The 18253-nt window shown below is 46.8% G+C and overlaps 1 protein-coding gene across 22 annotated transcripts in view; it reads left to right on the forward strand.

Annotated features, from left to right (window-relative positions):
* ABLIM1 (actin binding LIM protein 1) overlaps nucleotides 1-18253 on the forward strand; it is a 277495-nt gene that overhangs the window by 226706 nt on the left and 32536 nt on the right. For 12 of the 22 annotated variants that reach the window (XM_066354683.1, XM_066354675.1, XM_066354667.1 and 9 more), the window contains exons 8-11: nucleotides 2561-2619; nucleotides 5007-5090; nucleotides 15681-15758; nucleotides 16871-17026. In XM_066354683.1, coding sequence (XP_066210780.1) covers nucleotides 2561-2619; nucleotides 5007-5090; nucleotides 15681-15758; nucleotides 16871-17026 — 377 coding nt within the window. The remainder of the gene's footprint in view (nucleotides 1-2560; nucleotides 2620-5006; nucleotides 5091-15680; nucleotides 15759-16870; nucleotides 17027-18253) is intronic. The other 10 variants (XM_066354679.1, XM_066354670.1, XM_066354671.1 and 7 more) reach the window with 1 other exon arrangement.

The raw sequence follows: 18253 nt of genomic DNA on the forward strand, positions 1-18253 counted from the left end.
ACAGATATATCCCATCCCAGTGAGATGACATCGTTCTCATATTGAAGGAGAGAGAGAGAGAGAGAGAGAGGGAGGGGGGGGGGGGGGAGAAAGAGAGAACACACCCAAAGTCCCTGGAAGAGAACTTGAGATTTTTCTGGTGGGATGATTAGGAGGCCATTAGCTTTGGGGTTTGTTTGTTTTTTGTAATTGAAAATGATTTTGAGAAACTTATCCAGTGTACAACTATGACTGTTTTTATCCACTCTAAAATTCTGAAGCTTCATGGAGAGACTTTGGGGGCAGATTCCCTTCCAGTCTAATAGAACCATCTGTGCAAGGATTTTACTATTTTTAGCTGAAAAGGAGTCATTAGATAGACAAGGGCTTATCAGGAAAATTAGCAAGAACAGTGAAGAGCTATTGCTCGTTCGGTTTTGGTAATTACTGGTTCTCATCTGCCTTTGCCTGTCATTCCTCTGTGTCTCTTTGCACGTAACACTGTGTATTTTTAATGAATGGTTTGCTTTGCTCTCAGTTTTTTTAATGCAACCCAGAAAAGTCTACAGAAATTACTCTGGAATATTAAAGCAAAACGTAGGCCACTCTCCCCTAAAAAAAAAAAAAAGCTTGCTGTTTGGGAAATGAACAACCCAAACATCCTTTTAACTGTAGGATGATTGCTCTGAAAAATTATGACCAAAAAAAAAATCACTAAATATTAAAGGGCCCAATGAGGGCAAGTGACAAGAACCCGAATCCGTGCTCTCCGCTGGGCTCCGTCTGACACACTCCCCTGAGGACGGGCTGTAAATCTGCAGTGGCGATAGGCAGGTGTCACTGTGCATTTTCAGAATGGAGCGGGATTTTTCCCTCCCTCGGTCTTTGTTTTAGATTTTGGGTCAATTACAACACTCAGAAACAAAGACACCAGAGTGTGTGCCTCAACCCTGTGTCTGCGGGGAACTGAGACTCGGGGGCTCTAGGCCTGGAAACTGAGTCGGGGTGATTTCAAGCCGCGTGCAAACATTCACACTGCATCACCACTCTGCTCAGATGGGCTGCGTTAGAATTCGGGAGTTGCTGGAAACCTCCCTTAGGGTTCCCTAGGCTTTGCTTGGCCTCTCTGCCCATCCTTGAAGAACGAGCAGTTTCATCTTCCTCAGCCTCTGATGTTTTCTGTGTGTCACATTCCTGTGTGCCTGAGCCCTGGAGAACAGTGTGACGCTGTGCAAACTTGGTGCTCTGGCCAAGGACTCCTGATCGATAGAACCTTCCCAGCGAATGTGGCTCCTGACCCAACCCGACCCGACCCGACCCGGGTCCCGACCCCAGGGCCCTTGGCTCTCCACATCAACAGGGTTTCCAGGGCTTGGTAGCCAGTCTCAGAGTAAATGTTAGTGCTGAAGGGATGATGTGTCTGTCTGGTTTTTGTTTGTTTGATTTTCTTCTTTGATTGATTGTTTTTTGGCTCTGGATTAAACATGGTAGAAATAATTAAAGTATTATTCTGATGTGAATATCTTTTCCTTGTCATTAATTTAATATTATTTTAGCTCAGTGAAATGAAATAATTCATGAGTTATTTTAATTTGGTGCCTTTTCAAGAATACACAGATTGCTGTTTCAGTAATGAAATGTAGAAAGTCTAATATTCATAGAGACTCATATTGTTTACTCACTGCTTTTAAGTTAGTAACTTTGTTTGATTAAGTCTTTTTAAGTGCTCCTTCTGGTACTCCTGCCCATCCTGCCCACATCTGAACATATCTTTTTATGAACGTAGGACTTACGTGTAGGTCTCATCCATAACTTTACAAACAACGTTCACATCTAGGCATACGAAATTATAGAGGCAGGCTTGGATTTTTACAAGGTGAGAGCTTTCTCTGGGATATGAATGTTTGTGCCTAGCTCTGAGATCATCCATGAAAATACTTCGTACTCTGAGAAAGTGAGGCACTGACTCAGAAACCGGAAGTGACACTTAAGTAGTAGGAGCATCGCTAGTTTAAGAGTGAATACTTTTTTAAAGTTAATTAAAAGGTTGCAAGATAAAGACAACTTTTAGATTTGTGACTTAACTTTGAACCTTTCTACTAATTGGTTTGATACGCCATATCTGTGTGTGAATGACTTTGTATAATTGGATCAACAAAAAAATTCACTGTTGCTTCTGAATGTAGACTTGTCTGGTTTGACTTAATTTCCTTCGTCTAAACTGTTTGGTTGTTTTCGATGTTAAATAAACATGGCCGATGGCTTATATTTTTGAAAAGACATGCAGCTTATAGTAAGCACACAGATATTATTTTTAAAGAATAAAAATGTGGTTAGAAAAACAAAACAAAACTATCCCATGCATCACAACACTGTTGTACCCAGTTAGTGGCCACTGTGGTCGAGAATTCTGGCCTCTGTAGAGCAAGCTCCGACAAGATGCGGAAGGCTCGCCCGGAGTTTGGAGCGGCCTGGATCACCGGGGCACAGGGCTGCAACACCCCCTTCTCGGCAGCTCTGTCTCACAGGGCGACGGCTCTGATCCCTTCCCCGCTCTCAGTGCTGCCTTGTTTCTTCCCAGGTTCCACCGTTTGGCATCCCGACTGTAAGCAATCTACCAAGACAGAGGAGAAGCTGCGGGTAAGGAGGGAGTCCACAGATGTGAAGGCAGGTGCATCTGCAGGCCATGTGTTTCACAGGGACTAGGTCTGGGGGCTGGGATTTGGGTGGAATTCCTATTCTGTGACTTTCTCTCTCTATAGCAGACCAAGCTGGGGAGTCCATTTGGCCAGGGAAGGAGGTTGCCTCTGACCGTAAATTGATTGTGGGTTTTTTTTTGTTCCAAATGCTTGTGTTAGATAAAGTAAGCCTTGCCTTACTGGTCAGAGTCTTAGGAATGCATTCCAGGGAAACATCAAACCATACAGATGTGAAGAAAAGAAGTGATTCATGAAGTTCTAGGTCCAACATTTGGTGGCTTCCTTACCATACATTGTTATACAACACTTAGTCCATAATGCAACACTCCAACCCAGACTCTGCGTCCAGTGCTCAGCTCCTGGTACATTCCACTGCCCTCTCAAATCCAAATTCACCCAGAAGCCTCCGTCTCCCAAAAGCTGATGGTTTGGGGACGTAATGGTAAGTGCAGACATGTCCATGTGAACAAGCCCGCCGGCTGGTTTTAGAGCTTGACTCTCAGATAGCATCAGAATGCTTTAGTAATGATCCTACGTCGTTGAGCTCACGGACAAAAGGACAGGCCCTTCTTATCTCTCCCTTCGAAACCCTTCTGGTCCGATCGGTGCTCAGAACACACCCATATAATACAATTTTATCTTTTTCAGAAACAAAGAGTATACACACTTGTGAGGTCACAATCATAACCTGTGTCCTGTTCAGGTGCCCCCAGCTGTCCCCATGGTCCAGGAAGTATTTTTCATAATAATAATCAGACTGGACCCAAACCATGGCCTCTCCATTTCACTAACTTAGTGGTCCCCTTGGAGAAACTTGGGTTTGGCCGTAATCCAGTCAATGTTTCAGGGAAAAGATTGGACTGAATTTACTTTGAAGGTCAGACTTGAGAGTGTAGTCTCATTTCTTTGTCATCTTCCATAAACAGGCATTAGAAGGTATGTGTGTAAGTAATGCCAGTAGCAGCATACCTTAAGTGGAGAATAAAATATACTTTTTCTCAGAACAATTGAGGAAAGATAAGACAGACCGGAAAAGAACTTGCCCGCCAGTATCAGGATGGTTTGGGTGTCTGTTCTAATGCAGAGTGACAGCTTGAGCAAGAGTGTGTAACCCCGAAGCCCACCCAACGGGCTGGAACACACTGGAATAGTCATCTATGTCTGAGCCCCAGATTCGAGGACTTTTGAGGAACCATGGCTGTTTGGAAATGGGTTATCTTTAAAAACTACTGGAACATTAAAGATGGTGCTTATTGTAACTTGTATCATATGAATGTAAATTGACAGTACAGCTCGGGGAAGCTGCCCGGAAACCACCCAGGTGGCCAGTGGTTCGCACTCGTTTGAATAATCACTTTCATTTCATCCCCTCTGAAGTCTTTGGGGAAACCAACAGAAGAGTACTCATGAGGCCAGACTGCATGGAATGTGGTCTTTTCTCTTTAAGGAAGGCTTGCTTGAGTTTGCAGATGTTGTTACTAAAATGATTTTTTTTAAATCAACACTTTTAATTGCATCTTGATGGAACTCTCTGGATAATCTTACGAAAACAATTTGTGAACTACGTCCACTCACTCCAGCCAAGGGGAGCTATTGTTTTTTTCCTTCCATTAGTGGAGCTTACCAGAGAGTTCCAAAGCTCTTGCAAAGCCAACATGTCCCAGCTGGGAGGTCAGGTCTACCCTCAGCTCACCCACCTTTGGGAAGTCCGTGGTGAGAAAGAGGAGGTGCTCTCTGAGGGGAAGAGGTCCCTGTGTGTCCCGAGTGGAATACTGGGTGACGTGGTGAGATTTCAGGGGAATTGGCTTTCGTATAAGGAACTCAATCTTGTGTTCTCTCAAGGGTGTGTCTCCAGATTACGACTCTTGGGCCAAGAGTTTCGGGCCTTTCACCGGGTGTCATATTAGTGCAGTTGCCATAGCAAAATGAAAATGTTTTAAGACTCATCGTCGCCACTGAGTAATCCAGATTCTTGATACTTGAGAACTCACAGGGAGTTTGCAACAACAGATTCTTAAAGGAATATTTTTCAGTGGCTTCACTGGCTCTTTACTCTTTGTATGGAATGTCCAAGCCAAAATAAATGGAAAGGAATCACAGGGGATTCGAGCATAGGTAAATAGACTCTGTCTTGGAGGCTAGTTAATATGCTTTTAAACATGGGCTCCCAAACATACACATTCATACACACCAACTAAAGCAATGACCCTTGGCATTTACTATCAAATTCATTTTCCTGAAGGTTTTTTTAATTTTTATTTCTAATAGTGTTTCTGAATTGAGTTTCTATCTTTATTCATTCTTCCCTTTTTCCATGTTTCACGGCAGCCGCCAAACATTCGGCATTCTGCATCTGATTTCTTTTATCCCAAAAGCCTGATTCGACGCACGGGCCGGTCTCCATCACTGCAGGTTGGCGCTGTGTCTGGGCTGAGGCGCGGGCGCTGTCCCGGGCCCCGGCTTCTCTGTCGCTTTCCCTCCGCTCGCTGCTTTGCCCACATAACTCCTCCGGCTCCTGCAGACGCTTTTTCTCACCCCACAGAATGCATCTCACATGCGGGTTCTGGCTGTTTTCTTCTCTGATCAACGTTTTTATTTAGAGCAGTGGCTAAAGCATTGACTTGATTAAAGCAAGCACCTTGGCACCTACCCATTTGGTCCTGTGTTCACACATCTGCTCACAAGGAATTTGCCAAGCACCCAGGTACAGTGTGGCTGGATGCCGTAAACATGGACTGCTAAGGAAGAGAACACAGGCAGAAATAATTATAAAATAGCATAATTCACAGGACGTAGCATAGGAAGATATCACAGGAAAAATGGATCATATAGATCAAGAAATGTCAGATGAGCAAAGGGTCTCAAAGGAGCACTTTCTGGAGGCTGGACAAGGTTTCAACGTGTGGAGGTGACAAGATAGGGGTGGTGGCCTGAATAGAACAGCCAAAGCGTGGCACTGGGGACAAGCTTGGGTAGAGAGCAGTGTGGCTCAAGGAAGGAGCAGTGAAGGAGGAAAGGAAACAAATGACACCAGGCACCTGTTCTTCAGAGCCCCAGAGACGTATACATACTCACATTTGCTTTTTCCAAGAATTCCCATGAGATAGCTGTCCTTCTGCCCATTTTACAGATAGAGAGACTGAGACCTGGCATAGCATAACCGCAGTTACCCCAGCGACAAGTAAGTGGAAGAGCTGAGATTGGAAGCCATGCCTCTGTAAGCCCCAAACTTGTGTTCCTCCCCCTATTGCACACAGAGAGAGAATAGCTGGGGAGACAGGAGAGAGCAGAGGAAACACTGGCTAAGTCTGATGGTGTTTGAGGAACAGGGCTACTCAGCCAGCTCTCCAGATGGGCACTGAGGCAGGAGACTGTTCCCGGCACAGACTGGAGCTTCACGCAGGGTCTTGGAATCAGTTTGTTCAATGACAGAGTGACTTGCCACAATCCCACCTCTGCCCAGATGAGACCCATTACGTAGCTCTGCCGACAAGTCAAGATGGCAGCCCAACACTTGAGTCTGGGCTCTGGGCTGCGCCTTCTTTCTGAGCCTGCCAGACCTGCACTGAGGCTGAGAAGACTTTTTGTATAAACATCTCCTCTGATGGTTTGGAACACAGCTGTCTATAGAGTTTCAGAGTGGAAAGAAATCTTTCAGACATGAACCCCCTGGGCTTCTTCACCTATACGATGAAGTCAGTCCAGCTGCTACGCAGGCCATAAGCAGCAAGACTTACCTGCAGTTTCCCAGGCCTCGGGTGCGTGGCACTGGCCCATGACGGTGGATTAAACTCCAGCCTGTATTTGTCATAGAATTTTCATTCTGTCTTAAAGCTTTAGCTCCCCCGGTGGAGTTTACCCAGAAAGTGAAATTACATTCTCGTGAATAGGCAAAGATCGTCCGCACTGAGTGTCGCTCAGAATAAGTACCTCTGCTCGGTAGAAGTGGCTTTTTCTATAGTTGTCGGAGGTTGTGTCCCCCGTAGTATACTTTATAACTTAAATAGTGTTCTGTTTTATCAGCCAAATCCTATAACCAGGTGATAGGTTTTCATGACTTGAAGAAAAAGACCACCATCAAGTGCGAAATATTTTGGGTTGCCCCAGACCCTTAAGTTTAAGAGACATAACACACATCTTGAAAAGTGGTGAGTTAGACAAGAGAGAGATCTGTCTTCAATAACTTCTCTCTCCTTATCCTATTTTTCAAAAGGGACATCTGATCTTAATTATCCGGCCAGAAATATCAGTGAAGTCAACCGTAGCTCAATCACAGAAAGCTGTAAACAGCTTGGGACCTGACAGAGAAGACATTGGACAAGGTCCCCTTCACTGATTGGCCAGGGAACAGCAGCGCACCAGAGCCTTTAAGAAGCCTGAAAACACCGGAGCAGTTTCCGAGTTGCACAGATATATTTTGATTTTTTAAATACAGTGTCCTGCACAGCAGCTCTTGTCACCAGGTAGTGTCAGACACTTTTAGTGATCAGATAAAGTGACGGTGCTCCCAGAGGGACATTTAGCACTCTGTGCCCCTGAAGTCAGCCCTGGTTCTGTTGTAGAAGAAAGTCAGGGACCTACAGGAGGAAAGTCGTTCTATTATCCTGAAATTGCTCTTTCTTTCCTCTTGCCAAATTATAAGTAAAAGAAAAACGATGACAATAGAATTACTGAAAAAAAATAAAAATAGAAGCCATATTCTAGTTTTGGTTACTTGGAAGAGTTTTATATGAATAGAAAATTGTATCTATAGGTAAAATTCAGTACTGAGCATTTGTAATCCTGTTGTCAGTCATGGTGGAAAAAGCACATGACATTCCCAGGACCGAATTTGTGATAATCCGAGTGGATCACTGGCTTTCGTTCTAAAAGGGGGCTTCTCAGCTGTGCCTTTGGAGGCTTGAGCATGAAAGGGCTGCCGTGCACACTGGGCGTGAAATGTTTGTTTCTTTTGAAATTAACATTCACCTAGTATAACATAAGCACTTTCAAACCTATAATACAGGGTTGGGCAGAAGTAGGCTTCCAGGTGTGTGAGGACATAAAACACAGAGTTCTTTCTTGTATTCTTATTTATTAATCATTGTCTTATTTTCCATATGAAGAACTATAATCCTATGTTTTCCAGCCTCTGTATACAAAATACCATGTGTGTATTTTGGGGGGGAGCTAACCAGGGCCTTACGTATGTCTAGAACGAGGAAGTAATGTCGTTGGTGGTGATTGTTTTAGTAGGTCACTACACCACGTGCTGCTTTATTCCCAGCTTTCACTTGGTTCGAATCTCTCAACCTCTGTGGTCTTTACAGTCCACCAGGATGTAAGATTTATACTGGAAAGGCAGGGAGGCCTCTTGGCCATGGTGAGGGTGGATGGTATTTGCAAAGTTCTCCAGAGAAAAGGGACTGTGCCCATGAGCCCTCTGATTCCTCTCAAACAGATTCCTCTTCCCAAAGACCTTGATTTCACCCTCTCCTGGCTTAGGTGTAAACAGTCAGCGCACACAGATTTTAAAAGGGCCCCTTCTTCTGCAGCCGTCACCGCCTTGTCTAGTGAACTTCCGTGGACACGCAAGGCGGGCTCTATCAGCCTGAGCAGCACTTTGTCTAAGGCTTTGTCCATCACCCTATGGCTGTCGTGGCCCCGTAGGTGTTCGTAAGAGCTTTCCAGTCTGGTTGCCAGTTGCCTCTAGTTTCTCTCCCTTCTTAGAGCATGGCTTTGGGTGAATGCGAATTAGATGAAGTAGTCACTGCATCCGGCTCCTGCTGAGTGGCGGGAGGGCGGGGCAGCAGAGTGTCTCCCTGCACGCTTCAGGGGACCCAGCGTGCTGGTGGCCCATAACTGAAAGTACATGGAAAATGCCGTTTCTCTGCATACTCGCCAGGCAGAGCTCTGGTAAGTTTTTTTTTTAATGGTCAAGAAGGACAAGAGTTGGAGTGGAAACATCTCTTCAATGTCACTTTCATTTTGTGACTATGCCTTCTGAATGGTGGTAGGACTGGTGGCCAGTGTCAGGGCATGGGGCAAACTCAGCGGAAAGATCCAGAGCTTTTTAGAAAGACTTCATACAGAAAACAAAAAAGACACGCTTTTTCAAGCATCTACTGTTAGTGATCAAATGCCATTTTCTTCTCCTCCCCCTTAGAATGCACTACTTAGCTAGCCTGCCGGTGCGACTTGTCTTCTCTTTTTTGTTTTTTCTTTTGAGGACTATTAAAAAAGCTATTGAATGAAAAGCAAGTACTCAGTGATTTGCTGGGGAAATGAATGTGGGTCACAGGGACCCCTTTTTCAGGGGAGACAGTGAGGACTGCCACATACATCTAGACGGCTCTTCCTGAGGCGCTTTCCTCCTGTTGACAAAAGGCAAATTAAATGATTTGGCAATCTTATTTGAGAGTCACAGTCAGTCTGTAATTCTTTCTATATCTATGTGTCTGCTCCATCCCTCCCTCTGCCCTTTATTTCTTTTTCTTTTTTCTTTCTTTTTCTTTTTTTTTTTGCCAAAGAACTGAGTTTCTCCAACTGTGTTTTCAAGTTGGTTTTATTCTGTAGAGCTGAAGGAAAAGGTGCTTAAAGGAAGTAAGTGAAATGGAGATGCTTTCAAGAGCTCAGTCACAGGTCCTGTTTCCTCTCTGTAAACAGAAGCAGGTAAACCCTTAGGGATAAATATTTGAAATGATCATCATGTATAATACAGGCAAGAGAGTAATTTTGTTCATCATAACATTCACAGAGGATTCCAGAAACAAAGGCTGTTGACGCATTGGGTTAATGAGTTTATCTAGTAATTACTGGGTCACTGTTGTAAGTCTGGGTATCTGAATAGGTTGAAATAGTAATTTAGGTTAAATAATTGCACGTAAGGATTATCTCCAGAATATGGGTCATCTACAGAATTCTGTCACAGCCCAATGCAGTGACATAGAGTTAATGGCAAAGAAAGGATTTGAAAGAGGAAAAGCATGTCAGAAGGTTGTGCTTTTCAGATTGAGATGAGTTTCAGTTTGGGTGGATTTGAGCTGCTCTGTTGGAAGACAGCTCTGGGCCTTTTGAATGTTTGATTGATAGATTCTCAGTGAGTTATGTATTAATTAGGAGGAAAAAATACAGCTAGAAGGATAAAAAAGGTTACTTTAATAATAAACAAAATGTTGGTTTCAAATTCGACACGGTAACATTCTAGATGTTTAGGATTGAACTGTGAAATTCCAAACATTTAAGATTAAAATAATAGTTCAGTTTTTAAAATATTTTTATTCTCTTCATAAAAGAGAGAGAGAGAGAGAGTCCTCTCTAAGCTCTGCTGACTGAGCAAATACACGTTGGGAGCCGTGACGGACTGTGACAAAAAGCAGGCCTTCCATTGTGTGCTGTTTGAGCCTTGAGCACAGGTCTAGAGGCAGCAAACCAGGAACTGTCCTGGCAAAGACAGGCCTGTGCAAGGTCTTCGCCATACTGCATGAAGGACATTAATCACTAACACTGAGACCTAAACAGGAAGTCACTCGGGAGGATACAGGATCATTTTATAATATCGTTCTCAAGAAGGGGAAGGCCATTTGTCAACTCCAGGTGGGACTGCCGCTCCACAAACTGTGATAAATTACTTAACGTTTCTGAGCTCTGCTGGGCAGGCACCCAAGTGTGGTCTCTATAGAGAACCCTGGGGAAGTCTGGTCTGCACAGCCCATGTTGGAAGGGACTGTCCTCTCCTGAGGAGCCAGACAGAGTCAGTGCTGTCCTTTGTTATTTGAGATTAACTGGATAAGAAATCCAGTCTAATGTCAAATGTCTGGAAAATGCTGGGAACTTGCCATGTGCCAGGCAAGGTACTTGAAGCCTTATAGGTATTGTTTCATTTGTCCCTATGAAGTCAGGGCTGTCTGTACCCTCTCTTCTACTCTATAAATGAAGAAGTTGAAGCCCAAGGATGTCCAAAAAAAGAGAGAGCAAAGAAAGAGAACTCATGTAATGTCACGCAACCAGTAGAGCCAAGATTTGGACCAAGTTACTTGGCTGCAAAGCCAGCCTTTTAACCTCACCATATTATATTATAGAGTGCTGGTTTATCCCATTATTTCATTTAATACAGGAACACAAAGAAGGGCTATACATAATAAGAAAATAGGCAAGCAAGAATGTAACCTACCCATAAGCAAGATGTCCATGGAAGTAAGCTTTACAGTGTGGTCAGGAGGTCAAAATGAAGCAGAGCAAACAGTGGTGACGGCAATGGAGGTCTCTCGGTCCCCAGGAGACATCATGAGCATTTCTCAAATATCACAAAGTAATCTGAAGATGCACATGGCCGAGTGCATGATCTCTCTAACGGGAGCCAGGGCATTGGTGGATTTGGCGAACATTGACTTGACCTTGCAAACGATCTAACCTTGAAAACTATATCAATTGAAAGTGATTCTGATCTGAAAACCTTGAAAGAATCAAATGGGACTTGACAGAAACTCAGGTTATTGGATAGCTCTTCAGACCTTTAACACAACAATACTAGTGAACGAAACAGATGATTGTGCCTGAGAGCTGGTGTAACTCGCTGGGTCCTGTGACCCAGGGAAGGAGGAAGGTAGAGGGAGACCAGGCTGAAACAGGCTAGTGCAGCCGAGGGACCTTTCCTTTCCGTGGAGTTCATTCCCGAAGAGAGAATTCAAGGTCCCTGCCGACGTGCTGCCCCCGTCTGTGTCAGGACGGACAGCTGTGTTCCTGTGAGCACGCGCAGTGCTCACGAGAACCAAACCCTTCAGAGCCGCCCTAGGCGCATCGTTACTGGGAAGGCAGCGAGTATCCCTGACCCACATTTAGCAAAAAAATCAGGATGAGTGACGTGAGAGAGACCCCAAAGCGCAGTGTGCACTCGGTTATTCACACGATGTCCTAGCAGCTTTTAAATGAAAACAGGCCTTTGTCATAGCAACACCAGTAACTGAAGCCATCTGACTGTCCTGCATCCTCTCCTGCCCCACCCAACGCAGTCGGCCAGTGCGGGGTTCTCACCCCTCCCCGACGCAGTCGGCCAGTGCGGGGTTCTCACCCCTCCCCGACGCAGTCGGCCGGTGCAGGGTTCTCACCCCTCCCCGACGCAGTCGGCCAGAGTGGGGTTCTCACCCTCCCCAAGGTGGCCAGTGCGGGGTTCTCACCCTCCCCGACGCAGTCAGCCGGTGCGGGGTTCTCACCCTCCCGACGCAGTCAGTGCGGGGTTCTCATGCCTCCCGGACGCAGTCAGTGCGGGGTTCTCACGCCTCCCGGACGCAGTCAGTGCGGGGTTCTCATGCCTCCCGGACGCAGTCAATGCGGGGTTCTCACCCTCCCGACGCAGTCAGTGTGGGGTTCTCACCTTCCTGACGCAGTCGGCCGGTGCGGGGTTCTCACCCTCCCCGACGCAGTCAGTGCGGGGTTCTCACCCTCCCGACGCAGTCAGTGCGGGGTTCTCACCCTCCCGACGCAGTCAGTGTGGGGTTCTCACCTTCCCCGACGCAGTCGGCCGGTGCGGGGTTCTCACCCTCCCCGACGCAGTCAGTGCGGGGTTCTCACGCTTCCCGGACACAGTCAGTGCGGGGTTCTCACCCTCCCCGACGCAGTCAGTACGGGGTTCTCACCCTGCCCAACGCAGTCAGCCGGTGCGGGGTTCTCACCCTCCCCAACACAGTCAGTGCGGGGTTCTCACCCTCCCCGATGCAGTCAGTGCGGGGTTCTCACCCCTCCCAACGCAGTCAGTGTGGGGTTCTCACCCTCCCCGATGCAGTCAGTGCGGGGTTCTCACCCTCCCGACGCAGTCAGTGTGGGGTTCTCACCTTCCTGACGCAGTCGGCCGGTGCGGGGTTCTCACCCTCCCCGACGCAGTCAGTACGGGGTTCTCACCCTCCCCGACGCAGTCAGTACGGGGTTCTCACCCTCCCGACGCAGTCAGTGTGGGGTTCTCACCTTCCTGACGCAGTCGGCCGGTGCGGGGTTCTCACCCTCCCCGACGCAGTCAGTACGGGGTTCTCACCCTCCCCGACACAGTCAGTGCGGGGTTCTCACCCTCCCCGACGCAGTCAGTACGGGGTTCTCACCCTGCCCAACGCAGTCAGCCGGTGCGGGGTTCTCACCCTCCCCAACACAGTCAGTGCGGGGTTCTCACCCTCCCCGATGCAGTCAGTGCGGGGTTCTCACCCTCCCGACGCAGTCAGTGTGGGGTTCTCACCTTCCTGACGCAGTCGGCCGGTGCGGGGTTCTCACCCTCCCCGACGCAGTCAGTGCGGGGTTCTCACGCTTCCCGGACACAGTCAGTGCGGGGTTCTCACCCTCCCCGACGCAGTCAGTACGGGGTTCTCACCCTGCCCAACGCAGTCAGCCGGTGCGGGGTTCTCACCCCTCCCCGACGCAGTGCGGGGTTCTCACCCTCCCCGACGCAGTCAGTGCGGGGTTCTCACCCCTCCCGACGCAGTCAGTGCGGGCTTCTTACCCCTCCCCGACACAGCAGGCCAGTGCGGGGTTCTCACCCCTCCCGATACAGTCAGCTGGTGTGGGGTTCTCACACCTCCCGGACGCAGTCAGTGCGGGGTTCTCACACCTCCCCGACGCAGTGCGGGGTTCTCACCCTCCCTGACGCAGTCAGTGCGGGGTTCTCACCCCTCCCGACGCAGTCAGTGCGGGCTTCTTACCCCTCCCCGACACAGCAGGCCAGTGCGGGGTTCTCACCCCTCCCGATACAGTCAGCCGGTGCGGGGTTCTCACCCCTCCCCAATACGGTTGGCCACTGTGGAGTTCTTACAGATCTAGTGGCAATAAAAGCGTTTTTAGTTTGCAGGCTCTTTTGGGGGGGGGGGGGCTACTTGAGCTCAATATATTTCTTTATTTCCACCTCATTTGTCTCATAGCTATGTTTCAGGGAAATAAGTGGTCACAGTTACCTTATTCTGGGGGGGGGGGGGGATTTTAATGCAGGGAATAAGAGCCTGGGCTCTGTGTCCAGGGTTTGCCCATCTGTGTGCTGGGAGGACGCATACTTCTTCCTCATCTGGGAAGTGGGACTGATAGCAACCTACCTCACTGGGGCCACTGCAGGGATTAAATTAGATCATGCCTGGCGTGGGCCGGCCACATGGTAAGCGGGCAATAAATGTTAGCTGCTGTTAACATTCTTGTGTCATTACTTAAGAGGTTTTGACATTGGGTTTGGCAGATAGGAGTGCCGGTTACGTGAAGCAGAGACCTGCCTGAAGTTAACGAGTATCCCAGAGAGGTGCCGATTGGCTCAACTTCTCCAAGTGGCGGCATCTCTTTATAAAGGAAGGCTGTATGTTGTGTCACTCCCATGTTTTGATTAGGAAATGGATCAAATAATTGGACTTTTTGGGGTAGAGTTATCATGTAAATCCTTTCTTTTTTGATATACTCAGAATTGGGAATTTTCTCAGGTTGAGATATGCCTGTCATTAGAAAATTGTTTCTCGAGAAGGAAATGCTTGAATGAAGCAGGTCTTGGGGAGGAGGAGCAGATGCCATGAGCCCGGCGCAGGTCCAGTAGAGCACAGTGTGAGCTCCCCAACCTCCCCCACCTGGTATTTCAGAGATGACAGGGTTAACAGAGACACCAGCCGAGATGATTGATTCTTCCTGTGAGAGTGAGTGAGGCTCATCACTGCCAGCCTTCAGCTGGCCAGATGGGTTGGCTTTTCACTGTTCAGATGTGAGTTACATAGTGATACCTCATTGTTAGAAGTTCTTTGGCTCAGTTAAATTCATAGTCAAGGTGCTGAATGTCGGTAGCAACAGTTCCAAAGGGGGAAAGGTCCTTTTCCTGTAGTAGAACTAGAAGACATCTTCTCCAAGGAAGAGCCGTATAGGGCAGGTCCTCCAAGGCCACACCTTGGGATTCTCAGAAGAGCTTTCCAAAATGTGCCCCTGAGGTAGGAGACAGTTAATCCTAGTGTTTATATCCCCCGCCCTGCCCCCTATCAGCACAGGGGGCTCTAAGCATATGTTAAAGACGAGTTTCTTTTATCTTCCCTAGTGGCTGACCACTAACCTTACTTCAGTGACTCTCTCTGTGGTTAGACCCAAATCATGTAATTAATATGAGTCAAGGCCACAAACTGAGTATTGTTCAACTTAATACATTCTAGTTATTCTAGTTTATTCCCTCAGCAAAAATAGAAAATCATTTTCATATACCGTGAAAAAATAAACCCAATGAGGACAGAGACTATAATTAAAATTAATGAGGAAGCTAGACATGATCCAAGGAGACCAATACACATGAAATTATAAGTTTTATTCATGAAGGGAAAAATAAGGAACACACAGTAAGAAAATCCCACCAGGGGAACCAACTCCAGATTGAAAGATCAGGGAGGGCTTTTTTGAGAAGGTGATAGTTACGCTAAGATTGAAGGAGGGGGGAAATCAGCGAAGTAAAATTGGGATCAGGGCAGTTCAGACAGAGGGAAGAGCAAAGATGAGAGCCCCAGGACATGCACCACATTCCCTGAGTGACGGTGGCTAGAGTGACAGGAGGGAAGGAAGGCGGGGACAAAAATCTGAGGCCCGAGAAGTTGCAATTTCATTCTAAGTGGGCACTGAAGCCAATGCAGGACAGTGACAATCCAAATCATGTCCTTAAAAGATCTGTCTGACCACTGAGTACCAAGTAGATTCAAAGAGCGCAGGAGTGAAGGCCGGAAACCCACAGAGGAGGGCGTCGTAGTCATGGAGACGCAGAGTCGGTGACTGGGGATGGTGGCCATGCAGAGACAAGTGCCTGTCTGTAGGGTACAAGGAAGGAAGGTAAAACGAAGAGCCCCGAGTGCATTTCTCACGGCTGATTGTGTCACTGGTTCTCCTTGACCTTTCTCTGTACGTTACATGTTCCCTTGTTCAGAGAAGTTACAATTTTTTTATTTTTAAAAACCAGCTTAGTTTTTAGCAAAGCGTAGGGACTTGGGCCAGTCTTGAATCTGAAGCCATGGTCTGAAATCTTACAAGTCACCGTTTATTTTACAGCCTACCAGAACTTCCTCTGAGAGCATCTATTCCCGACCAGGCTCCAGTATCCCCGGGTCCCCAGGTCACACCATCTATGTAAGTATCGACTTCTTGAAGAGACACTTCCGGGACAGGTAAGGTAACAGATTGTAATAGCCGAGAGGATACCAAAGTCAAATAGTTCGAAATGACTTCTGTTCCTGTGATGAGATCCAGTTTTCGTTGTTTTTTTGTTTGTTTGTTTGTTTGTTTTTTGTATTTTTCTGAAGCTGGAAACGGGGAGAGACAGTCAAACAGACTCCCGCATGCACCCGACCGGGATCCACCTGGCACGCCCACCAGGGGGCGATGCTCTGCCCCTCTGGGGCGTCGCTCTGCCGCGACCAGAGCCACTCTAGCGCCTGGGGCAGAGGCCAAGGAGCCATCCCCAGCGCCCGGGCCATCTTTGCTCCAATGGAGCCTTGGCTGTGGGAGGGGAAGAGAGAGACAGAGAGGAAGGGGGGGGTGGAGAAGCAGATGGGCGCTTCTCCTGTGTGCCCTAGCCGGGAATCGAACCCGGGTCCCCTGCACGCCAGGCCGACGCTCTACCACTGAGCCAACCGGCCAGGGCCCAGTTTTCGTTTTTGTAGGTGAGCCTTCTCAATTTTGTTCTTCTTTGGGTCCTTAAATATATCCATGCAGGTGGCCATCAGTGGAGCGATCAAGTAGATGACCCGTATAGTGCAGTAAAACGATGCAGGACTTAGAAAACAGTCATGCCTGTTTGCATATAGATATTCAGGGATTAATTATGTGCTTTATACTGCTGTAACTGAGTGTTCTTAAATTCTGCCCAAAGGTGTTTAAATATTTAGTTTATTAAAACTCAGTTCTTGTTGTTAGCCATCTGGGAGTATTTTCTGACCATCTGTTTCAGTTTTCCTACTCTGCACTAAATTGAGGTAATTATCCTAAAGGTATACAGGCTTCTGTACTTGACGAATTCTGCACAGGCTTTTTCCTAAGCTTTTGGTGACTTATGTTTTTGAATGTGATTAATGTGTGATGTAAATGGGCAACTTTCTAAAGAGTTTAGTGGTGCTAAGCAAAGTGTTTGGGGTTTTGGTTATCTTTAAGGGTGTCACTTTTTAAGCAAGTTATGGAAAGTACAAGCAGTAGTTTCCCTGATATGAGACGGCAGAGTGACTTGTCTTTCTGTTCTTTGCCAGGCAAAAGTGGACAACGAAATTCTGGACTACAAGGATTTAGCAGCCATCCCCAAGGTCAAGGCCATTTATGATATCGAACGCCCAGATCTTATTACCTACGAGCCTTTCTACACTTCCGGCTATGACGACAAACAGGAGAGACAGAGCCTGGGAGAGGTGAGACGTTCCCAGAAGTGCTGAGTTGTACAACAGCCTACTGGTCTGTTGTCACACGTCGAAGAACTTCCAGTTGGAGTCCAAATAAGTCAGAGGGTCTTGTTCATTGAACATTGTTTGCAGCCTTCCGTACCAGGTTCTTGGAGGGACTCAAAACCTATCCCTGCCCTCAGGATGCTTTAGAGAGGTAGGAGAGCGCTGAAACAACAGTCAAGGATGAGTAAGAGTTGGCACCAGGTTGCAGGATAGAGGAGCCGGCATGCTGAGAAGGAAGCCAGTGGTGTCGGGAGAGTATGTGAGCTGCACAGGAGGAATTAGGGGGAGGGTCTCCTGGTGGGGACAGGGGCGAGTGGATCTGGGACTTGGGGCAAGCTGAACTATATTTATGGGAATCCTGAAGAGAGAGAGTATACCCCTAAATTTTGACAACTGCAGTTTTTAACATGGTAAGATCATTAGGATGTACAAAAATAGAAAAAAATAGAGATAATGGTGCCACAGGATAATACAGGAGTATGGGCCAGGTTTTTAGAATCAAACTACCTGGCTTAGCCTGGGGACTCTGCATGCTGGTTGTAGGACTTGAGCCATGTGACAACCATTTGGACTCTAGTTTCTTCATCTGTAAAACAAGATGACAGAATCTTCCTCATAGGGTAATAGGATCAAATCAACTATCAACTAAAGATATATATAAAATATTTAGATGATTTCTTATCTGTGAAAGCTAATAAGCTAATTTATATTAACTAATCTATTAAAGCAATTAGCAGAGAGACAGAATTGTGTACTGAGCTGGACCAGGCCTCTGGGCCCTGTGATGTCTCCCCTCTCCCACCCCCTTTCAGAGCTGGGATTTCCTGTTGTCACCTCCTACTCAGGTCTCTTGGGCTCTGGTCTGTTCCCTCCAGCCTCTACCTCTGCCTAAATATTTTATTCCCTCTAAATTTTTCCCCCTTTTATTTTTTAAACTTGAATTATCTATAGACTAATTTGAGTCCACTCAGATATATTACTCAAGTGACAGTCTGAAATCAGCCATTCAACCAAGTTTGAAACAGGCTGTAAACTATCTGTAACATCACACAGTGCTCTGAGATCTTAGAAGAAAAGGCATTTTTTAGAAGAAAATGCAGTGATTTTGTTTACTATATTCGCAATTACATATCTAATATTCTCTTTATAATTATATTCATATTTATTTATAATTATAATATATTGTTTCTT

The sequence above is a fragment of the Saccopteryx leptura genome, chromosome 13, assembly GCF_036850995.1.
Source record: "Saccopteryx leptura isolate mSacLep1 chromosome 13, mSacLep1_pri_phased_curated, whole genome shotgun sequence".
In the NCBI taxonomy this organism is placed as follows: domain Eukaryota; kingdom Metazoa; phylum Chordata; class Mammalia; order Chiroptera; family Emballonuridae; genus Saccopteryx; species Saccopteryx leptura.